This window comes from Nannospalax galili, unplaced genomic scaffold, assembly GCF_000622305.1.
Source record: "Nannospalax galili isolate Female #2095 unplaced genomic scaffold, S.galili_v1.0 scaffold127, whole genome shotgun sequence".
NCBI classification, from domain to species: domain Eukaryota; kingdom Metazoa; phylum Chordata; class Mammalia; order Rodentia; family Spalacidae; genus Nannospalax; species Nannospalax galili.
Window position 1 is genome coordinate 10,967,591 of NW_008360326.1, and position 25,760 is coordinate 10,993,350.

Below are 25,760 nucleotides of genomic sequence, written 5' to 3' on the forward strand. Positions count from 1 at the left end.
CGAGTCTTTTAAATTTCAACTACATTACAACAAGCCTATGGAACATTAGACAAGCCTTGTAAGGAGAATATGTATTCCAGAGAGCCAATAAAAAGGTAAGGAAAACCCCAGAAACTTACATGTAGCTATGTAAAATTAGCAATAATTTATAGTGAAGTCTTGATATGTATGGCTAGTTACCACCAAATTTAAAGCAAAGGTTGCAGCGTACATAATTCGTGTTTGTGCATACATATGTTTAAATGTATACACAAGTTCACTAAGTACCTGTGATCTCCAAGTAAAACAATGAGCGGTACTACACCGGATATTTGCTGATGGATATTTGCTTATTAGCATCTAAAAAAATTTAGCATGGACGTATACAAGGGCATTTTCAGAATGCATCCCAATAGGAATCTCTTTTTGTTAAACAGGTTGCTCCGTTTTTGTAATGTAGTATTAACATAGCTATAATCATTTAAAACACTGAAGGATTTCTACGTTTTTGCAGATGTCTTGAAGACCTCTTAAAGGTTCCACCTCTATTTGAATTCTTAACCAGGTAAGGGTACAATCTTAGGACAAGATTAAGAAAATCATCCCCAAAGACATCATATACAAGGACTAATTTTAAATATTTTAATCTCACCATTAGTCCAAAATTAGTCACCTAACTGTAGACTTCAAAAGAAACAACTGCCTACTTTTAACTTGCCTTTTTATTTTTTTATTGTTTTTAATTTTATTTTTATGTATGTATGTGTATTGTGTGCATGGATATAACATTACTGTGCTGTGCAATGCCCATAAAGGACAGAAGAGGGCATCCGATGCCCTGGAACTGGAATTACAGACTGTAATTAATGGCCATTTGGGTGCTGGGAACCGAACCTGGGTCCTCTGCAAAAGCAGCCAGTGCTCTTAATTGCTGAGCTATTGCTCTAGCCCCTTAACCTCCATTTTAAAATCCAAGACGTAGACATTTTTAACATAAAATACTCAGAAAAACACATATGGAAGTCCAATAAAGAGATATGAGTTTCATCAGCACAGAGATAAAGAACACTTTAAATCTCTCTAGTCCTCTCCCAGGGCCTGGTATCTCTTGCCCAAGCAGCCAAGAACCAAAAGGCTATCAAAAACCATCATCCACCATGATCAAGTAGGCTTTATTCCAGAGATGCAGCAATGGTTCAATATACTCAAGTCAATAAATGTCATAAATCATATAAATGGACTCAAAGACAAAATCCACACAGTACTCTCAATAGATACAGAAAAGGCCTTTGACAAAATTCAGCATGCATTCATAATAAAAGTACTAAAGGTAATTAGAATGAAGGGAAGATACTTCAACATAATTAAAGCTATATACAACAAATCCAGGGCTGGAGAGATGGCTCAGCTGTTAAGAACACTGGCTGTTCTTGCAGAAGACCCAGGTTTGAATCCCAGCACCCACATGGCAGCTAACAACTGTCTGTAACTCCAGTTCCAGGGATCCGACAGCCTCTTCTGATCTCTACAGGCATTGCACGACACGGGCACACTTACCTACATGCAGGGATAACACTCATACACATAAAATAAAAATAAAATTTGATCCACCTGCCTCTGCCTCCCAAGAGTACTGGGACTAAAGGCATATACCACCATGCCTAGCTTCCACTCTTTTCAATATAGTGCTTGAAATGCTTGCTAGACCAGTAAGGCAAGAGAAAGAAATTAAAGGAGTACTAATTGGAAAAGAAGAGGTCAAATTACCCTTTTGCAGATGATATGATACTATACCTAAGAGATCCCAAAAATACGATCGGAAAACTCCTAGAATTGACTAACACTTTCAGAAAAGTGGCAGGTTACAAAATTTATCTACAGAAACCAGTAGCTTTTCTTTATTCCAAAAACAAGCAATCAGAGAAAGAGTACAAGGAAACCCTCTCATTCACAATAGCCTCAAAGAAGAAAAAAAAAAATTCCCAGAATACACCTGAGCAAAGACATTAAAGACCTCTACAATGAAAAATTTAACCTTTAAAGAAAGAAATCAAGGAAGACAGCAGATGGAAGGACCTCCCGCTCATGTACTGGAAGAATTAATATTGTGAAAATGACCATCCTACCAAAAGCAATACATACATTCAATGCAATTCCAATCAAAATCTCCATGACACAGTTCACAGGATTAGAAAAAAACCATCGTTAAATTCATATGGAAGCACAAAAGACCCCGATAGCCAAAGCAACCCTGAACACAAAGAGCAATGCTGGGGAGATTGCTATACCAGATCTAAGTATACTACAGAGCTATAGTCATAAAAAGTGTGGTACTGGCACAAAAATAAGACACATAGATCAATGGAACATCATTGAAGACCCAAACATGAGTACATGTAATTTCGGCCACCTGGTATTTGACAAAGGTGCCAAGAACACACAATGGAGGAAAGACAGCATCTTCAACAAATGGTGCAGGCAGAACTGGATCTCCACCTGTAGAAGAATGAAATTAGATTCTTATCTTTCACCTTGCACAAAAAGTCAACTCCAAATGGATCAAAGACCTCAATGTGAAACTGGAAACCCTGAAACTATTAGAAGAAAATACTGGCAGTAACATATAAGCTATAGGTGTAGGAAAGGATTTTCTAAATCAGACAGAAGTTGCTCAGGAATAAAAGTCAGCAATCAACAAGTGGGACCTCATTAAACTAAAAAGCTTCTGTACAGCGAAAGAAATAAAAAAGTGAAGAGGAAAACCCACAAAATGGAAAAAATCTTCATCGGTGACACATCTGACAGAGGTTTAACATCTAGAATATATAAAGAACTCAAAACACAAAGAATCAAGAGACCAAATGACCCAATTAAAGGATGGGCTAAAAATCTAAACAGAGAATTTTCAAAGGAAGAAATAAAGATGGTTAAGAAACATCTCAAAAAGTGTTCAACATTGTTAGTAATTAGGGAAATGCACATTAAAACCACCCTAAGGTATCATCTTACCCCAATCAGATTGGCTATGAACAAATAAATGATACCAAATGCTGGCAAGGATATGGAGAAAAGGGAATACTTATTCACTGCTGGTGGGACTGCAAACTAGTGCAACCCCTATGGAAAACAATGTGGAGAACTCTTAAAAACTAAAAATGACCCTACCATATGACCCAGTTATACCAGTCCTTGGCATATACCCAAAGGATTCATCCTATTGTACAAACACTTGTACAACCATGTTTGTTGCTGCTCTTTTCACAATAGCTAAGAGATGGAAGCAATCTTAAGTGCCTCTCAACTGACCAGTGGTTAACAAAAATATGGTATATTTACACAATGGAGTTCTACTCAGCAGTAAAGAAAGATGAAATAGTGAAATTTACAGATAAATGGATGGATCTAGAAACTATTATACTAAGTAACACAGACTCAGAAAAACGAATGACGTATGTTGTTCCTCATATGTGGATCCTAGCATCAAATCCTTTTAAATTCCAGGTCATTTTAATAAGATGATGCTGTACAGCAGTCCCTTCTGCATGAAACAACTGCCATTGTCACAACTTCAGCTGAGCCTGACTGCTCATCATCACAACTGGGCTTGTTCACGGCTGTGCTCATTCATTAAAGGAGAGCCAATCAGGGTCAATGGACTCTCACTGGATTATCTAGCCACTCTCCCCAGCCAACTGTATGTAATTTGGCCCTAATCACACATGGTCTCCTGGATTTGGGGAGGGCTAAAGTATACAATCTGGGGAAGGCTAGGAAGAAGAAGGCATGACCCATGCTGGGTAAAGGCTTTCCAGTGTGCACACCCTCATGTCACACATACCCTTCAGCAACCTCTCAGTTATCTCGGTAAGTAAGATCAGTAAATTCATTGGTTCCCCAGTAGAACTTTAATCAAACACTGGCTTGACACTAGAATCTTAAAAGGGAATATAAGCATTGCTTAGTATCCACAGGAAATGAATTCTCACAACAAATGGAAATTTTATTTGTTAATGTTATTATGTCTCATAATTATTTAAAAAAAGAAAATGAGAATGTAAAAGATGCTGAAGGATATGGGAATGGAGATATTTTCCCAAATAGTAAAAATGAAAAAGCCTAAGCAAGTGATGAAGGTCTGTGTAGGCTGGTAATGATATATAAATGTGACAAAAATACAAATAATCTTAAAATTTCTAGGGTCATAGTTTAGTCAACTAGTTTAAGGAACAAAATATGTATCTCGTCACGGTTTATCTGAAAATATACAGGTTTTTACCCAAACCTTATTTATATAGCACATGATAATCAAAAGTACCAGACTGGTGGCACTAACCTTATTAGACGTTTAACAGCCATACTTTGAGGCCTATACTAATGTGGTTAGAGGGACTTAAAGGACAGTTTTTGGCCCTTGCCCTCCAAGGTCAACTAAGTTCCAGCAGACTATGGAACATCTCTCAAAATGTCCTGTAACTGTGGTGAGTCACCTGTCCTCTTGACGGACTTGAACCAGTGTCCAGTTTACAGAGAGGAGGGTCAACACAGAGGAAACATTTCCTCCATGCTTCCAAGTGAAGCCAGCCAAGGTTAAGTAGGAACTGTGACTTGTCTTCACATAGATGGAAGTGGTAAAAGAAAGGAGCTAGGGGCTCCTCCCAAGCCCATGTGACCCCTGAGGAACAGATCCTCAAATGACCTTAACTGTAAAAATAAATTGGTTTATTTGGGCCAACTTTATGGTCTTAAACACCCAAAAGGAAAGTATAACCAAAGAGTAAAGTCATCAGTATATTTAAGAGTTCAAGGGATTGTTCCCAGACATTAGGCTTAAATCCATATAAAATATTAGACAATTAATTCTCATTGATGATTCTGTTCCTAATCAGAAAGTGCTGCTCAGATATAAGACTTCCAAGTTTTGGTCTCCAATACTGTAGGGCCCATCTGTAGGTAAGGGAGACAACCTGCTATTGTTCTAAAATGATGGCTAAATTTGCTTTCTCCCACTATCTAAAAGCCTTTGAGAGGAAACTGACATTGACTCTAAGCACTCCAACAGCTATCAAAATACCTAAAAGCAAATCCTGAACCCATTACTCTGGAGAGTCCAGCCTTGGAAGACAAAGGAAAAATGAGGAGGAACCCAATAGAGGAATGCTTCTGGAAGCCCTTGTCAAGAAACTCCAATGGACTCTCATATGAACACTTGAAAATTGCCCTGTTCTGTCCTTTTTCTAGATCCCTGTCTAGAACTTGTGATGCTAATTACTCTTGCCTTTACTTCTCCTTCACATCTCCTATTCACCAGTCAAGGACTTTCTTTTCCCCTCAAAGAGAAGAGTTATACAATTTGGGAGTTTTTTAGATAGACCCCATTGAATGGGTACTCCAATTGCCTTACCCTGAGTCCCTGTTCAGAACGGAAGAAGCCAGAGTGGGGTCTGTGTCCCAATTCCCTATCTGCAAGTTGGGTAACCTCTTCAAAGGATGGTGTGATAAGAACAGGAGGTAGGAATTGGCTAAGCAGTTAGGGTAAAAAGACCCCCCAAAAGAGTAGCCAGTTTCTTGGCTAAAACTCACAATGTTCTTGGGCCTCTTAGCAACATACTCTGTGTTCCAAAGGCCAAAAATGTTGAAAGTATTTGTGATTTATCTAATCTTTAAAAGATTTTAGGGTTACCTATTCAGAGGGGGGAATGTTAGAGAAGCCAAAAGCCCTGTTAAAAAAAATAATAAAATAAATAAAAGAAGAAAGAGTACATGAAGTTATCAGAAAAAAGTGATGGGGAGATATGGGAGGAATTGGAGAGAAGCGAGTGGGCATGGATTTGATCAAAACACCTTATATGCATGTATGAAATTCTCAATAAATTATTTTTTTAAATAAAAAGAAACCAAACAAACCCCAAAACAAAAGGAGGAGAAGCACTTGTTGCAAAGTTCGATGTGCTCAATTTGTTTGGTCCCTGGACCCCACACATGGCTGAAGGAGGGAAATGACTCCTGCAACCTGTTCTCTAGTCTGCACACATAGACACATCTACTTGCATGCACACACATAAAATAAGTAAACACAATTTTAAAAAATGTAAGCACTCAAAAGAAAAAAGAACAAATGAATTTACAATATAAATTCTAAAATTAACCTTTGGGTCACAGACAATTCTGAAAATGGTTTTGCAACTATTCAACAATCCTCTGTCAACTGCTTCTTGAAGACCAGCAGTTCCATACTGTTAACAACATGCTAATAAGCCAGGGGTCATGTGGTCATTCGGCTACACTTTCCTGGCTGATCTCACAGCACATGGTATCCGTTCAGGCAAAATTAAAAATGTTCTAAGTATATGTTTAAGTTAGTTAAACTAACTTTCCATCTGGTTGATTAAAATCTCAAGTACTCACATGAGTATCTACAACTATATTTTTATCTACTTCTTAAGATAGGAAAAAAGAAACAAAACCAGATTTAAAAACCTTTACACATATTTGTCTTTTTTTTTTTTTTTTTTTTTTTTTTTTTTTTTTATCCTGTAGTCCCAGCTGACCTGAACTCACTATGTAGACCAGGCTAGCCTTGAACTCACAGAGATCCGCCTGCCTCTGTTGGGATTAAAGGCAGTGCGCCACCACACCTGGCTTAAAACATTTGCCTTGCACATCAAAGGGCCAACAGCAACAAGAAAACACTCCTAAACCAAGCACTGCAAAACAAGCCTGTGAGAACATGTTTGAACCTGCCTCAATAAGCTTAACCACCAGGCAATCTTTTCTATCAACAACTAATAGAAGTATCTTCAAACAAGGTTCAATTTCAAGCTATGCAATAATACAGGTTAAGGGAGGTTTAACACAATGAAGATAGAAACAATGAAAAGTGCAAAAAAACCTTCTAAAGAATTAGAATAGAGAAAAAAATCCTAATTAGATCATAGTTTATAAAAGCATCCCAGTTATTTTCCATAATGTAATTCTGATTTCATCTGCTAAAAGGGCACCAATTGAGATATAAAATAATAAGGTGCATACACAGACAAACACTTCTGGAATATACAATGCCACTGATAATAAAGTACAGGATACAATTTTTTAAAAAAGTTGACAGAGAAGCCAGGTGTGGTGGCGCATGCCTGTTAGTCCCAGCACTTGGGAGGCAGAGGCAGGCAGATCCCTGCGAGTTCAAGGTCAGCCTGGTCTACATAGTGAGTTCCGGGACAGCTGGGGCTACAGGGAGACCCTGCTTCGAAAAGACAAAAAAACCAAACCAAAACAAAAAACCCAAACAGGAGCTGGAGAGATGGCTCAGTGGATAAGAACTTAAGCTCAGTCATTACTTCTACCCCTATAAAATGGGCTCAAAATCTTTTTCAGGGATGTGCAAGAGTTTAACAAAGATAACTTTCTAGTTGTTGAATTGTGCATCATTATGAGACAAATCAACCCCCCATATACCTCACTAAAGTTATATAAATTTGTACCAAATTATACAAGGTACAGTTCCTCACTCCAAAATTTTATAATCTAAGGGGAGCGGGAAAAAGACATGAGGAAAATGTTCCTATTAGAGCCGTGCGAGTAACTGTCCACAAGGTCTTGGATCACTAAGCTCAGAAGCCATATATTAGAGGAACAATATAATCCAATGGCTATGAACACCGATTCCAAGACACATAGCTCATACTTTTAAAAAAGTGGCAAGAAGACTTGTGCACGTTTATGTTAGATACTGTTCTTTCATTTCTGCTGCTGTGATAAAATATCCTGAGAAAAAGGAACTTAAAGAGGACTTATTTCAGTCTACAATTCCAGGTTAACAGTCCACCACTGTAAGGAAATCAAGGCAGGAACTTCAAGTAGTGAGTCATACAACATCCAGGCAAGAGCAGAGAGAAACCCCTGCTTAGGGAATGGTGCCCCGCCATGGGCTGGCTCTCCCAAAATCAATTAAGACAATCAATCCCCCAGTCATGCCCACAGGCCAAACCACTGTAAAAAACCCCTCACTGAATTCTCTTCCAGCTGATTCAAGGTTATGTAAAGTTGGCAATTACAAATGTAACCATCACTCACACCAAAAAATTTCAAAACAGAAATTTTAAATTGTTATGACTTATCAAGTGGAAAAACAAACAAACAAACAAAATAAATCATGGTCAGAGTACCAAAGGATTTTTAAAGATCTTATTAATATTCCCATAATGATGGTTTGGGAACTTCTAGTGTCAAATGGTCTTGGAAAGTCACTTCTTCAGTGAGACTTCTATTATCACTTTTTATATAAAAAGTGAGAAAACATTAGATTCTCAGTATGTTCTGACAAATTAAGTCATTATTCTCATGTTAAATATAGGAAGCTAGGATTAACTATCTAAAAGGCATTCTATATTAGAAAATTGTTGACTGAAAGAAGGAAGTGGAAAACAGGGCAAGTCATTACTATTTATCCTCAGAACACAAAGGTGAGTTTACCACCAAGTCTACTATAATTCTTCTACACGAAGGAGTATAGACAATTGGTGAAGACCAACCACAGGGCTTTGGAGCATAAAAAGACTTGGATTTAGTTCTCTAATCTGGTTATATAGTCACTGACTGTAACAGCAATTCTTAATTAACTCAACCTAAATTTCTTCATCTAAAAATGGAGATTATTATAACATTCACCTTGACAACTGGGTATATAAAAGATTTACAGAGAGATAGAACGATGTAATGAAAGATGTTCAGTATTATATATAAGAAGTTTTTTTTATTGCTTCCTCAAACTACTTAAAAACAATGACAAAATATATATTATAAAGATAAAGTGCTTGCAATACTCTATGAAAGGGTTGTCAACTATTGTTTAGTTGTGCTGGGTAGACATGTTGTCAAGCAAAGCTGTTAAGAGTTCCTAAGGAAATTGTGTTCCACTTAATACTAGTCTAACCTATATTCCATCTTCTTCCTTCATTCCCATTCCCCAGATACCATACTTAGTTGTTCACTTTCAGTAGTAAGACAATTTAAAGCTTTAAAGCTGAAGGGACCCTGAAATTTTAAATGCTCTAACCAACATAGTCTTACCAGATTCCAAAGAAGGGCTCAGGTACCCACAAAAACCCAGAAATAGCAAACATAAACATATCTAGAATGCTATGTGACCATGCACATGGCTATTTCTATGAGAGGACCCAAGAATTCTGACTATTCATCAAGAGATCTGGCTCCTAAAAGAACCAGAGTCCTTACCCAATAAATTTGCTTAGAAAAACAAGCTTACCCAAAGAAGTTAAACAGCAAGCAAAGTAATGACAAAGCAGGAACTAAAGTCAAAGCTCTCCTAGTTCGCCATTTTTCTCACTACTTCGAACTTCCCATACACACTGGTGGCACTGCACCTCACATGCAAGTCTTATTCATTTAACCCCATCAAGAAATACGTGCTTGCCAGGTGTGGTGGCACATGCCTTTAATCCCAGCACTCAGGAAGCAGAGGCAGGCGGATATCTCTGAGGCCAACCTGATCTAAATAGTAAGTTCCAGACCAGCTGGGGCTACCGGGAGACCCTGTCTCAAAAAGACCAAAAGAAAAAAACAAAAACAAAAGAAACATGTATAGTACTGTTGACTACACAATAGGGTAGCTTCATTCCCGGGAGTGTAAACACTGAAGAAATATTTGCCTCCCTAATTTAATACCATACATAGAGTGCTAAATCATTACTGCACACCCAGAAACTTGTTCATAGGAAACAGTGATTATGGCTTTGCAATTATTTGAAACAAAGATGAAAATATTAAGCAACATTTTCAAGAAGTACAAAGAAAAGTAATACTTCAAAAATATTTACTAAAAATAAAACAACATAAGCAACAGCAAAGAAAAAATGTCAGGGACATTTCTAACTTTTATATTATGTATGACAGTGTTCTGGCATTTAACTTTTGGCCTAACTACACTGGCTATCAGACACACAAAAACTCAGAAGCATATATAGGAAAAAACTGTTTCTAGCAGGCTTTTCTTGCAACCTGAGTTGGTAAAAATGTAAAACGGACACAAAGTTTAACATCTTTAAAGTCATGAGATCCTGTTTGCTCTCCGAAGGTTTCATTTTCAAAGTCATCTATCTGGGCTTTCCAAGAATAGAGGTACTTTGAAATCTTCTCTAATGTTCAATCTAGATTATGTTCTCACCCTCTCTTCTTGACCTTGAAAGCAATGCAAATCCTTTTTAGCTTCAGGAAACAGCTCACAGAGCTCTCAGCACTGCTCCATGCTATGCATTACCTTTTGGGAGTCTTACTCAGACTCCCTTCAGCTCACACTGGTATGTGAAGCCTTGAGCATAATCATTAGAAGAAAAATACTCAACATTGAAGACCATCTTTCCCTTTTCCATCCCACGCCCATCCCTACCCCCTTTCTTGTTTGTTTGTTTTTCGAGATCAGGGTCTCCCTATAGTACCAGCTGGCTTAGAACTCACTATGTAGACCAGGCTGGACTCCACTTCACAGAGATCTGCCTGCCTCTGCCTCCAGAGGGCTAGTATTAAAGGAGCATGCCACCTCACCCAACATTTTTTTTTGGGGGGGGGGTCGACTTTTATTCTTAACTGGATTTCTAGGTCTGCTCGTCTCTAGTGTTTTTTATTTCCTGGGACCTTATACTTCACTTGCCTCCTTTGATATATGAATCCATGACTAACTGTCAACTATACTATCTTAAAACTCTCTGGAATAGTATTTGTGGGTTCTTTGATTCTTCTCTGAGGCTCTGCTGACTAGGTCCACCATACAAAAATCTGTGGCCAGGTACCTAAATGGTATCTTCCAACATCTACAAATAATTTAATCCATTTATACATAGGTAAATTGCAAGTGGGTATTTGAAACTTCTTCCTTTGTTTCCTATTGCTGTTGTAAAACAATACAAAACAGCAACAGTGACAAAACCAACAAATGCTGTGGCTTACTCTTATAAATCTGAGTTCAAAAACTGAAAATCAGAGTCACTAGAGAGGAGTCAAAGTGCTGGCAGGTCTGGTTTTCTGAAAACCTTTTTTGAGCTTCTAGTGCCGACCCCCAGCCAGAGGTGCTCTCACCATCCTCACAATCTCTGTCACACCACAGTCATGGTAATTTACAGAGTTTTTCATCCTAAACTCAGTCTTACCATTTCTAAGGAGACTAAATAACGGAATTCTTTAGCCTGTCTCCTCACCTTCACAAAATCGTTCCATTCTTTATTCATCCTTCATGATTTCCAAATACTCCATCATGTAGGGATCCTTCTGTCCTGGGTGACTTAACTCTCTACCCATGTCTTAGAACACATCCCCTCCCTCGAACTTTTTATGAAGATAACTTGCAAAACTGCTCTATTTTTATCTGACAAATTCAATAAAAAACATTAAATTTCTTTGAAAATCATCATAGTTTTATGTAGAAACATTTATTAAGACAGAAATATTTTCTATTTTTGACATTAACTCTAGTTGCTCAAGACAGCCTACAGAACATTATCTATAAATGCAATCTGCCCTTGATATTGTGTTCATTTTCACAGTTTAATGAAAAAATAAGCCAGATGAGTAAATACTTATGTCAGTAAGTAAAGCTATTAAATGTAACATTACTCAACAAAATAGTCAAATATTACTGGAGATGCAACTCAGTTGGTAGAATACTTGCCTAGCAAGCACAAAGCTCTGGGTTTGATCCTTAATACCACATAAATTAGGCACGGTACCACTTTCCTGTAATCCTGGCACTCAAGTGGTCATCCTCAGCTACATACTGAGTTTGCAGGGCACATAAAACTCTGTCTCAAAACAACAAAAATAACAACAACAACAAAAAAAAACCACAACAAAACCCAGATCTTTTTCTAATCAATTAAGACTTTTGGATAATTAAAACTAAAAATGAAACTTCTCCTAACCAGTCCCAATGTATTCTTTCTTTCCTTAGATTTTTATTTTTAATCATGTGTATGTATGTTGTGTGTATGTGTGAGGGGTAATAGGCATGTAAGCACAGGTGCCCACAGAGGCCAGAGGCTTTGGTTCCCCTAGAGTTGGAGTTACAGGCAGTTGTGACATGGGCACTGGGAGCTGAACTCAAGTTAACTGTTGAGCCATCTCTCCAGCCCCCCAAACTATCTTAAAAGCTAAGCATACAATCATTTCTTTAAGAAAACAATGAATGTAAACAAGTGGATACAAACTAATGTCTTCATGGTTCAAACAGGTAACACATCCCAGCCCACAGGAACTGTAGTAGTGTAAAAATACTAGTGTAAAAATGAAGCCACTAGGCTCCATCTACACGTGTACTTTTCTTTCTAAAATAAACACTCTACCAGAAATTTTTGGCTAATGTGTGGTCCACATAACCAGTGATTTTAATTTCTAAACATTGTGTTCCTTGGGGGCTACATACTGAAGCTCAAACACAGTACTTTAGGCACAGAAACCTCCTTGTTCAAAGTAAAAGCACCAATTAGTTGGGCAGGTGGCAGGTGGCCAGTCAATGAAGCTTCTCTCTTCCCTGAGCATGAGTTCTAAAACTCAAATGAAAGCCAGGATTTCAGCAAAAACCTGAACGAACTTCATGTAGATATAACCAGTGTACTTGGAGTACACCCCCTGGATATGTGACCTGAAATGTCAAGAAGGTAAAAAATCATCACAGCAAATAACAGAGATGCCTATAGGAAAGGAATTTTTTTTTTTTAAATTTCTGGAAAATTAAAAGCACTTATATTGAGGAGGATATGTAATAGAAGTGCACACATTTGTCAAAATTACTTTGTATACTCAAGTTAATGTCAATGTATATAGTTTTCTTTGCTTTAAAATGCCCCCTTTGGTATATTTTAATTAAGCTCATCCAGAACTACATATACACAAAACTGGGAGAATGTAGAACATGAAGACGAAAACACTGTATCTTAATAGAATGTGAAGATAATTCTTTTTTTAATTTTAAGTAACATTTTAATGAACATTTTGGAAAAAAAAAAAACATACAACAGAATGCCTGTATTAATGCAAGTAAGACACACGAGTGTCTAATTTGTGCAAGCAACTGCCTGGGATGTAAGGCGCAATGCTTACGGACATTGGCCCTTGGTTAGGTGTAGGAGGCAACCACACAATCAGTACAACGACCCTCTTGTTCCACAAGTTTGCTTTCAGTAGTTCCGGAGTATTAAATGGGAAATTTCAAAATAAACAATTCAGAAGTTAAAATTATACACTGTTTCAAATAAGGACAGGAAACCTCAGTGCCACTCTGACCCATCAGATGTCCATCAACACTGTCTTGTGTCTACACACTGCATTAGTCAGCACCCAACATTCACTTAGAAGCTGCCTCAGTTTTCATACTCAAAAGTTACATTACTGTAATATTTTTGCTCAAGTAATTATTATACTTAACAATAGCCCCAAATTACAAGGGATGAGGGGCAGTTCTGAGTACAACACGAGCACTTGCAATCAATGGAGTAAATTTGTTAAGACTTTTTTTTTTCCAGAATTTATTTTCTTAAAATTAAAAAATAGGGCTGGAGAGATGGCTCAGCAGTTAAGAACAGTGGTTGTTCTTGCAGAAGACCCGGGTTAGAATCCCAGCACCTACATGGCAGCTAACAACTGTCCGTAATGCCAGTCCCAGGGGATCTGACAGCCTTTTCTGTCCTCCGCGGGCATTGCATGACACAGGTGCACTTACCTACATGCAGGCAATACACACATACACATAAAATTTTTAAAATTAAAAAAAAATTAAAAAACAAGATTTTGTTTTTGTTACATAGGGTCTTATGTAGCCCCGGCTGGCCTGAAACTCACTCTGTAGTTGAAGATGACCTTGAACTCCTGCTCCTCCTGCCTCTGCCTTTTAAATTCAAGGACTAAGTGGTCACCAATTCTACCGCAGCTTTGACAAGAAATTTCATAATGTAAGTCAGAAGAAGCAAGGAAAGATTTTAAATTTTTTTGAAAACAGGAGTCCAAAACATGATTTCCAAACAGAGAATTCCAAGAGGATTAAAATACTAACTGTGGGAGAAATATGGAAAATAGGACAAGAACCTACTGAACATTTTAGGACATATATATATAGTTTTTAAGAATATTTACATTTCAAGAAAGAAATGAAGTTGGATTAGCAATAGGCAGGAAAACAGGAAGAAACCAGAGATTCTAGCAACAGAAGATGTAGGGAAAAGGGATGTTTCTGAATGGACAACTGGAACAACAGCAAATTATGAGCTCATTTGTACATGCCATGTTTGAAGTGCCTCGCATACAGTGAAGGGAGCCATCAACTCAACAGACAATATTTTAAGTCTGAACCTCTGACCGTGAAGTTATATGTACAATTTGGGAATCGTGTAGAAGTACATAGTTAGAAGAGTGAATAGCGTACCATGAGAAGAAAAATCAAGGGCTAAGTTCAAGGAATCCCTAGACTTGGAGGAAAAGGAGGATGTGAAGGAGGAGCAGCTAAAATAGGCAGCAGGTAGGGGGCACACACAGTGCTTAGTCATAGGGACCAAGACACACTGAAGTAGAAGAAAAGTGCAGCCAGCTGTGCCAAATACCAAAGAGAATGAGGATCTCGTATTCAGAGATGGAGATTCCATGGTGATTCTAAGGGCAAAACTGAAGAGAAACCAATGTAGGTGTTTAACTGGGATGTGTTTAGAGTGAAAAAAGGATGAGAAAAGAGACATTTACCTGTGAAAGGTAGGTAAGAAATCCTGGGAGACAGTGGCCCATCGGTTAAGAGCACTGACTGCTCTTGCAGAGGACGTAGGTTTGAGTCCCAGCACCCACATGGCAGCTAACAACCGCCTGTAACTCCAGTTCCAGGGGATCTGACACCCTCTCTGACCTTTGTGGGCACTGCATGACATGGGTGTACTTACACATGCAGGTAACATACTCATAAAACATAAGTAATATTTTTAAAAAAGTAAAAAGTTGGAACAAAATCACTGTCCAACCCTCCAACATAAGCACTGGTAACAAGTCATTAGACTTACTAATTTTGCAGTGATGCAATATTTAAACTGAAAGAATCTATATTCTCTCTAAAAATCAAGATTCATTTTTTAAAAAAATCTAAGAGTAACATCTTCCTGAAAGGTATTTAAAAACTTAGCACAAGCCAATGTTTTCCAAATTGTCTTTTTGAACAGTTTCTCTTGACTGATAAAAAATGAAAAACAATAATATCAGGAGCAAGAGATTATTTATTCAGTTAGGTAATTACCCCAACAAGACTGACTGCAGTGCGGCACTTCAGGAATTTACTTGCAGAAGAGACGAATGGTGGCTGTCCGGTAGTTATCTGAAAACATTTATATTTACATGACATTTCTGTCACAGAAAATATATTTATGCTTCATAAACTTAAGAGACTCAGGCTGCAACTCACCTTAAAAATGGATTAAATAAGGCTTTTTGTTTTGTTTTGTTTTGAGACAGTCTCCCTGTAACTAGAATTGGCCTGGAATTCACTATGTAGACCAGGCTGGCCTTGGCCTCACTCAGATCTGCCTGCCACTTACCTCAAGTGTTGGGACTAAAGGTATGTGCTACTACATTTGGCTTTTGGGGGTAAGGGGAGATAAGGCTTTTTAACACTTTCTATTTTGAAGCATACGTGCTAAATAGTAAGAACATATTTTCCTTTCTTTCCGTGTTGGGGGAGGGTGGGGGTGGGGGTTACCCTGTGTATGCACATGAGCATGTAGAAACCGTGATCTTCCTCCATCATTCTCTACCCATTCCTTCTGAGGCAAGGTCTCCCAAGCAAACCCAGTGCTTGTTGCTATGGCTTTTCTAGGTGAACAACCTTTTCTGGGTATCCTCTATCTCCACCTTCCAAAACTGGATTAGAGGTGAGCCACTGTGCCTACCGGGTACTGATGTGGGTTCTGGGTATCCAAACTTCAGTCCTCTTGCTTGCATGGCAAGCACTTTAACCACTAATCCATCTCCAGCCCAAGAAAACTTTTTTAAAACTTATTTTTCAGTTTTCCACTCCAGTATTTCAATGACTGTGAAAAATTGAGATTTCATTTATACATGCTGAGACTGGCCCATACAAAGAAGTACTTTTATTTAAGAAACAAAAATCAAAACCATTTTCTATGCACATGTAGGATCCAACTAAATTTGACAGTAAATCAACTGTATTTTTGAATGTTTGACTTTTAAAGGAAAAACAACAGCAAAGAAAGCTCTACTCACCATATACATTAGTATGTCTCTAATCATCACCATCGCTGTTTGATGATCATTCCAAGCTTGATTTAGTGTTTGAAGAAAGTTGTTATTCAATGAATTTAGCACATCTTCTCGCACCTAATAACAGAACAGTTGATTAGTTTATGCATATACATGCTCATTCATTCATATATATTCATATATTCATTCATATATATGTATGTGATAATAAAAGAATACTTCATTTTAAATCAAAGAAATAGGAGTTAAGTTATAACCTATACATAGACTACCAAATGTGTATGTACAGTCCAGACTTTTCTCGAATTCTACACTCACAAAGTAGCTTCCTAGGCATTTCTAATTACCCAATGACTTAACATCACAAAATACAATCCAAAATTCTTATAATAAAAACCCTTAGCCGGGCATGGTGGCGCACGCCTTTAATCCCAACACTCGGGAGGCAAAGCCAGGCGAATCTCTGTGAGTTCAAGGCCAGCCTGGTCTACATAGTGAGTTCCAGGACAGCTGGGGCTACAGGGAAACCCTGTCTCAAAAAGACCAAAAAAAAAAAAAAACCTTATAATCAGGCCCCCAGACTATGGCACCCATTCGATTTCCTAGTACTCCCTCCCATGTTGGACTTCAGGGTTACGCTACTCTGAGTCCCTGCCAATCCCAAATCCTTGACTAGCTGTGACTCAGGATAAATTATTTGATCCGTGGGCCTAGCATCCTTCTCGCAGGATTGAAATAAGAACAGTTAGATGCACCGAGAACAGAGCCTAGTGTAAACCATCAACAGACAGTGTACTCTGCCACTGGCCTGCTCCACTGATAACATTACATACTTGTCTATTACTTCTGCCACTAAAATGAAAATGGCTCCTTGGTGGCAGTATTTCTGTGTGTTGTTCCTCCACAATTAGCACAATGCATGGGCATTGCATGACATTGGTGCAATCACCTACATCGGGGCAATACACTCACACACATAAAATAAAAATACTAAAAATTTCAAATTGGAAGGACAATGCAGGCCAGGTGTGGCAGGCAGGTATGCTGGTGAAGACCATTACCCATATACTGGGAGAAGCAAAATTGGAGGGTCCAGAGTTCCAAGCCAGCCTTGGGCTAAATAGAAACGCTACCTAAGAAGGATATTTTTTAAAAATATTTTATTTTTATGTGTATCAGTGTATTGCCTGCATGTATGTAAGTGTACCCATGTCATGAAACTGAAAATGTTGGCACACCACATACGTGTATGGGGTAACACTGTTAATATCATACCCTAACATGGCCAATGTTTTTGAACCAGCAAGGCAAACGAATAAAATTCTGCTGCAAAAGCAGTACTTCAACCAAGGGGCCTACATACGGAATACTACTGACATTATGAAAGGAAACTCACACTAAGTTTATCTAGATGAAGAGTAACAGAAGAAACATGGGAATACAAGTAATGTCAGAAGTTCATAGTAAATGGGAGCACTGTGATGAGAAGAATGAAGTGAGCCGCGGAGAACTAATGGCTGTGGGTAGTACTTGTGCTTGGATTCCTCTTGCAGACAACTAAAACTAGATTTTCAAAATAGATTTCAGTCAAGAAAAAAGACTCACTACAAGCTAAGAGAAAATATTTGCAAAGATCTAGCTGATAAAGGATTCTTATCTAAGACATGAGGAATTCTTTTTTTTTTTGTCCTTTCGTTGGTTGATTTTTAACAGGGTCTCTCTAGTCACAGCTGACCTGGAAGTCACAATGTGAACCAGGGTAGCCTCAATCTCACAGAGATCCACCTGTCTCTGCCTCCCGAGGACTGAAATTAAAGGCGTAGGCTACCACAGGCGCTAAAGAGATAGCTCAGGGGTTAAGAGTACTAAATGCTCTTGCAGAGGACCTGGGGGTGTGATTCCCACCACCCACTTGGCAGCTTACAACCTCAACAGGGGTGCACCTACCTACATGCAGAAAATATACTAATACACATAAAATAATTTTGAAAAGCTGGGTGTGGTGGCACATGCCTTTAATCTCAGCACTCCAGGGGCAGAGGCAGGCAGATCTGTGAGTTCAAGGCCAGCCTGGTCTACAAACTCAAGGCCAGCTGGTGCTACAGGGAGAGCCTGCCTCAAAAAGACCAAAATAAAATAAAATAAAATAATAAATATAAAAAAACATAAAATATGCTCAAAACCACATGGCACCAGGGAACTGCAAATTAGGAAAGTATGACAGTACTACGAGCCTATTATGATGGCCAATTTAATAAACATTGACAAGACCAACCCTTGACAAGCATGTGTAACAGGAACTCTCATACAGTACTAATAATCATGCAAATCATACAATTAGTTCAGAAAACAAGCAGTTTCTTATAAAACAAGTTAACATTATGGTCTAACGATCATATTCGTCAGTATGACTGATACGAAAATACGGACACAGGAAAACCTACACACAAAACTTTATAGCAGCTTTACTCATAATCACCAAAAACTTGTTAGAAGCCAAAATGTCCTTTAATAGCTAAATGGATAGACAGTGGCATTTCCAAACAGTGAAATATTACTCAGCACGAAAAGGAAACATGGTACCCAAGCTATGAAAAAGAGGAACCTTGGGCTGGAGAGATGGCTCAGTGGTTAAGAGCACTGGCTGTTCTTGCAGAGGACCTGGGTTCGATTCCCAGCACCCACATGGCGGCTATGAACTGTCCTTAACTCCAGTTCCAAGGGAATCTGAAGCCCTCTTCTGACCTCTGCAGCACTGCACGACTCAGGTACACTCACATACATGCAGACAATACACTCATAAAATAAAAATAATAAAATTTTTTTTTTAAGAAAAGGGGGGGCTGGAGAGATGGCTCAGCGGTTAAGAACACTGGTTGTTCTTGCAGAAGACCTAGGTTCGAATCCCAGCATCCACATGGCAGCTAAAAACTGTCCATAACTCCAGTTCCAGGGGATCCAACAGCCTCTTCCATTCTCCACGGGCACTGAATGACACGGGTGCACTTACCTAAATGCAGGCAATACACGCATACACATGAAATAAAAACAATAAAAAAGTGGGCATGGTGGCATATGCCTTTAATCCCAGCACTTGGGAGGCAGAGGCAGGCCTAGTCTACATAGTGAGTTCCAGGACACCTCGGGCTACAGGGAGACCCTGTCTCAAAAAGACCAAAATAATAAATAAATAAATTAATTAATTAATTAATTAAAAAAAGAAAAAGAGGAACCTTGATTACATCTTACTACAAGTCTGAAAGGGCTACATATTTTTATGGTTCCAATGACAATATTTTAGAAAAGGCAAATCTAAGGAATCAGTAAAGATTAGGTTGTCGTAAGTTGGGGAAGGATGAACAGGCAGATCACAGAAGACTTTCTGGCAGTTAAAATATTCAATAGACTACAATGGTTGCGTACACAAAAAGAAATTATCTTTAATGCCACAAAAACCGCTCACTCTAAACCCTTATGCAAATTATGGTGTAACAATGAGGTATTGGTGCAGGCAAACCCACTGGAACAAATATACCACTCTGGTAAGAGAGGCTGCTGAAGAGACATACGTGGGAATTCGAGGTACCTTCCACTCAATTCTGATATAAATCTAAAATCGCCAAAAAACAAAGCACAAACAAATTTTGAGGCCACCCAAAACAGATCTCTGTATAAAAATATAAGACTGCCTAAGAAATTCTGATACAATGTATAGTTAGGAGACCACCAGCTTTAAAGAGCCATAGCAGTCATTTTTATTCTTCGCAGGATTTCTTCATCATGCTTATATCACGCTTTAAAGTAGTTATAAAATTCTGGCTTTTGGTTTAAAAAAATTTTATTCATTTTTGTTTTATGCATCTGAATGCTCTGCTTGTATGTAATTGCACCCATGTGTGCAATGCCCATGGAGCTCTCCTGCAACCGGGATTACAGAGGTTGTTAGCTCTCATATGAGTGCTGGGAACCGACCCAAGATTCTTCCAATATCAGTCAATACTTTCAAGAACTGAACCATCTCCCTAGTCTTTCTTTTTAAGTCACTGATAAATATTTAAAATTATCCTCGTTTTGGGGAACCATACCTAGCTGTATTTCAAGAGTGTTAAACAACAAACAAACAAAAAAGGTTTATTAAGGTTTAATTATGATGAAAACATGTGATTTGAGAGTTAAGCAATCATCAATTGACTTATAAAGCATGGTTTAGACAAAAGACAGGGTTGGGGATTTAGCACAGTGGTAGAGCATTTGCCTACCAAGAGCAAAGCCCTGGGTTCGGGCCTCATCTCAAAAAAAAAAAAAGACCCCCCAAAAAACTAAAAAAAGCAAGACAATGAAACAAAAAACAAAATGAAACAAAACAAAAAGATGAATTGGACTCATCAAAAACTTAAAAACTTTTGTTCTACAGATGCTATTAAATTGAGAAGAGGGGCTGGAGAGATGGCTCCGTGATTAAGAGCACAGGTTGTTCTTGACGAGGACACAGGTTCAGGTCCTAGTATCCACATAGTCGATAACAACTGTCTGTAACCCCAGTACCAGGAACTGATGGCTTCTTCTGACCTCCCATGGGAAAAGAACAAGGGACCACTTACCTACATACAGGCAAACTCATATACACAAAAATTTTCTTTAAGACAACCCGCAGGCCTCTCTCCGGGACCAAGCCAGTTCCGCAGAGCAATCTCCGGGAGTCCTTGGGGCCTCTTCCTGCCCCCATCTCTCTTTACATCTCTGGGTGGCACGTCAACAAGCTGCCCTAGACCAGCATCTTTCCTGGGCCTTTCTCCCAGGCCAGTCCAACCCCCAAATTCCTGAGGACAATATCTTTCCTGGAGGGATCCAGACCTTAGAATAAAGCCTGAGAGCATCTGATCCTCATCTGACTTGGGCCTCTGTGGGAACTCCTGAAGACAAAAGCAATCTAGTCACTCCAATATAAAATCAAAAGAGAGAACCAGAAGCTTAAATGAATCAGCTTTTCAAGCCCCAAAAGTAAACCACAAAGGCACATAAAGTTTACAAAAAGAAGCAGACCTAAACGTGAAGGCTTGATTCTCACATAAGAATCAGAAACTACCAAAGAAATTCAAATGTCTAAATCACAGAGAAAAAATAATAACATGAAAAACCAAAATAACATATTCCCACCAAATACCAGTAATCCTCTAGAGGAGTACAATACGAACCCCCTAGAAATAATGCAGGACATGGAACTCAAAAGAACAATTATAAACATGATAAAAGAATTCATTGAATTTAAAGAACACACAAACAAAAACCAAAAAACTGAAGGAAGCTAGGGATAAACTTCTGAATGAATTCAGAAAAGATCTAGGAATATTGAAGACTACTCAGGCTGAAATGAAGAAGGAAGTGAAACACTCAGTAAGTCAATTAGAAATGACAGGAGAAAGCCTCACCAATAGGATGAATGAAATGGAAAACAGAGTATCAAGACTGGAAGATAAAGTGGACGAACTAGACCACTCAAGCAAAGATTATGAAAAATTTAAGAAATCACAAGAATACAATATGCAGGAAGTGTGTGACAACATAAAAAGACCAAACTTACAAATCATAGGCATACAGGAAGGAGAAGAATCCCAAGATAATGGCATGGAACAGATCTTCAACAGAACTGTGGAATAAAATTTCCTAAAATTAAAGAAAGACATGCCCACACAAATACAAGAAGCATATAGGACACCGAACAGACAGGACCAGAAAAGAAACTCTCCATGGCACATCATAGTAAAAACACTACACAAACAAAACAAAGAGACAATTCTGAAAGCTGCAAAAGAGAAACAACAAGTCACATATAAAGGAAAACCCATTAGGATTACAGCTGAATTTTCAGTGCAAACTATGAAAGCCAGAAGAGCCTGGACCAAAGTATTCCCAGTTTTAAATGACCACAGATGCCAAACCAGATTACTATACCCAGCCAAAATGTCTATCATGGTCGAAGGGGAAAGAAAAATCTTCCATGGCATAAACAGGCTGAAGGAATTCGTGTCTACAAAATTGGCCAGAGAGTTCTGGAAGCAATACAAAGAGCTGGAGAAAGGAATGACTATACCCAAGGGGTTGCCAAAAGAAATTCATTGAAGGTATAACTGTGGAAAACTACAGCTATATCAAGAATGTAAACAGAAATAAAAATGACAGGATTCAATACTCAGCTTTCATTAGTAATTTTAAATATTAATGGACAGAACTCCCCAGTCAAAAGACAAAGACTGGGTGAATGGATTAAGAGAAAAAAAAAAAAAAAACACCCATCTTTTTGCTGTCTGCAAGAAACTCATCTCACTTTCAGTGGCAGACACTATCTTAAAGTGAAAGGATGGAAAAAAATATACTAAGCAAATGGTACTAAGAAAAAAGCAGGTGGTGCAATTCAAATATCTGACAAAATAGACTTTAAACTAAAACTAATCAGAAGAGATAAGGAGTGCCACTTCATTCTGATCAGAGGAACAATAAATCAAGAAGATATTACAACCATGAACATATATTCACCAAACTCTGGTGCACCCAACTTCATAAAAACAATACTACACAACTTTAAGACCAAGATTAATCCCAACTCATTAATAGTAGGAGACTTCAATACCCCACTGTCTCTATTACATAGGTCAACAGGGCAGAGAGTTAACAGAGAGACATTGAATTAAACAATATCATATATGAAATGGACCTAACAGACATTTACCGAGTATTCCACCAAAGCACCAAAGGACATACTTTCTACTCAACACCTCATGAAACCTTCTCCAAAATCGACCATATACCAGGGAACAAAACAAACCCAAACAAATCCCAAAACACTGAAATAATTCCATTAATTCTATGAGATCACAATACAATAAAGCTTAAAATCAACACTGGGAAGAAGCCCTAGCCACCACATGAACACATGGGAGATTAAACAACACACGCCTGATGACGAATGGGTCAAAAGAGAAATTAAGAAAGAAATAAGAGTATTCCTGGAACTAAATTAAAAGGACAATACAACACAACAAAACCTCTGGGACATGCTGAAAGCTGTCCTTAGAGGGAAGTTTATAGCTCTAAGTGCCTATACATCAAAAAATCAGAAAGAATAAATGAACGACTTATCACTGCAACTCGAGACACTTGAAAACCAACAACAAATGAAACCCAAACCCAGCAGACAAGAAGAAATAACAAAAAGCAGGGCAGAAATTAATGAAATTGAAACAAAGAAACAATACAAAGACTCAAGGAATCCAAGAACTGGCTCTTTGAAAAGATAAAAGATTGACAGACTGCCAAGCCAGTTAAACCAAAAGAAAGAAAGAGCACCTCCAAATCAACAAAATCAGAGATGAAAGGGGAAACATCACAACAGACACCAGAAAGATACAGAACATTATAAGGGAGTACTTCAAAAACCTATATGCTACTAAATTTGAAAACCTAAAAGAAATGGAAGGATATCTAAAGGCATGGGAACCACCAAAACTAAACTAAGATTAACAGCTTAAACAGACCCACGACACAAAAAAAATTGAAAAAAACCCCAGGACCAGATGGATTTACAGCAGAATTCTATCAGACATTTAAAGAAGATCTGCATCCAATACTACTAAATTTATTCAAAAAGATAGAAATGGAGGGAGAACTTCCAAATTCCTTCTATGAAGCCAGCATCACTCTCATACCAAAGCCAGGTAAAGATACAACCAAAAAAGAAAACTATAGACCCATATCCTTAATGAACATAAGATGCAAAAATTCTCAGCAAGATACTTGCAAACCGCATAAAGAGATACATCAAAAAGATCACCCACCATGATCAAGTCGGGTTTACCCCGGAAATGCAGTGATGTTCAATACATGTAACTCGATAAATGTCATGAATCATATAATGGGCTCAAAGACAAGAACCACATGGTCATCTAAATAGATGCAGAGAAGGCCTTTGACAAAATTCAACATGCATTTTCAAAGTCCTAGACGGAATTGGACTGAAGGGAACATACCTCAACATAATTAAAGCCATATACAACAAACCCACAGCCAACATCATTCTAAATGGAGAAAAACTGGAAGCATTCCCATTGAAATCAGGAACCAGACAAGGCTGCCCACTATCTCCACTTCTCTTTAACATAGTGCTTGAAACTCTTGCAAGAGCAATAAGACAAGAGCAGGAAGTTAAAGGAGTAATAATTGGAAAAAGAGATCAAATTATCGCTTTTTGCAGATGAGATGATATTACATCTAAGAGATGCCAAAAATTCTACCCGAAAACTCCTAGAAATTATTAGCACATTCAGTAAAGCAGCAGGTTACAAAATTAATCTACAAAAGCCTGTAGCCTTTCTATATACCAATAACAAGCAATCAGAGAAAGAGCACATGGAAACACTCCCCTTCACAATAGCTGCAATAAAAACAAAATACCTTGGAATACACCTGACCAAAGACATTAAAGACCTCTACAATGAAAATATTAAATCTTTAAAGAAAGAGACTGAGGAAAACATGAGAAGATGGAAGGACCTCCCATGCTCATAGATTTGAAGAATAAATATTGTGAAAACGACCATCCTACCAAAAGCCATTTATACATTCAATGCAATGGCAATCAAAATCCCCATGACATTTTTCACAGAATTGGAAAAAGCGATCCTAAGATTTATATGGAAGCACAAAAGATCTTGGATGGCCAAAGCAATCATGAGCACTAAGAGAAATGTCGGGGGGATTACTATACCAGATTTTAAGCTGTATTACAGAGCTGTAGTCATAAAACAACATGGTACTGGCAAAAAAATAGACCCATAGATCAACGGAACAAAACTGCAGACCCAAATATGAGTACATGCAATTTCAGCCACCTGCTATTTGACAAAGGAGCCAAGAATATTCACTGGAGGAAAGACAGCATGTTCAGCAAATGGTGCTGGCAAAACTGGATCTCCACCTGTAGAAGAATGAAACTAAACCCCTATCTTTCATCTTACATAAGGGTCAATTCCAAATGGATCAAAAGCCTCAATATAAAGCCTGAAACTCTGAAACTGTTAGAAGAAAACACTGGCAAAACCTTAAAAGATATAGGTATAGGAAAGGATTTTCTAAACCGGACATCAACTGCACAGGAAACAAGGTCAAGAACTAACAAATGGGACCTCATTAAACTAAAAATGTTCTGTACATCAAAGGAGGCAACCAGGGAAGTGAACAGAAAATCCACAGAATGGGAGAAAATCTTCACCAGCGACACATCCGACAGAGCTTTAATATCCAGTGTGGAGAACTTTTAAAAAACAACAAGTAAACCTATCATCTGACCCAGTTATACCACTCCTTGGCATATACCCAAAGAACTCATCCTATTGCAGAGACACTTGTACGTCCATGTTTGTTGCTGCTCTTTTCACAATATCTAAGAGATGGAAGCAACCTAAGTGTCCCTCAACTGATGAGTGGATAATGAAAATGTGGTTCATTTATACAATGGAGTTTTACTCAGCAGTAAA

General features: G+C 38.1%; 1 protein-coding gene across 2 annotated transcripts in view; it reads right to left on the minus strand.

Moving 5' to 3' along the window:
• Positions 1 to 25,760, minus strand: part of Cul3 (cullin 3) — an 85,798-nt gene that overhangs the window by 23,556 nt on the left and 36,482 nt on the right. Inside the window, exons 3-4 of one of the 2 annotated variants that reach the window (XM_029559969.1) lie at positions 16,234 to 16,347; positions 15,251 to 15,328 (exon numbers count right to left, since the gene is read on the minus strand). In XM_029559969.1, coding sequence (XP_029415829.1) covers positions 15,251 to 15,328; positions 16,234 to 16,347 — 192 coding nt within the window. The remainder of the gene's footprint in view (positions 1 to 15,250; positions 15,329 to 16,233; positions 16,348 to 25,760) is intronic. The other variant, XM_008825826.3, reaches the window with a different exon arrangement.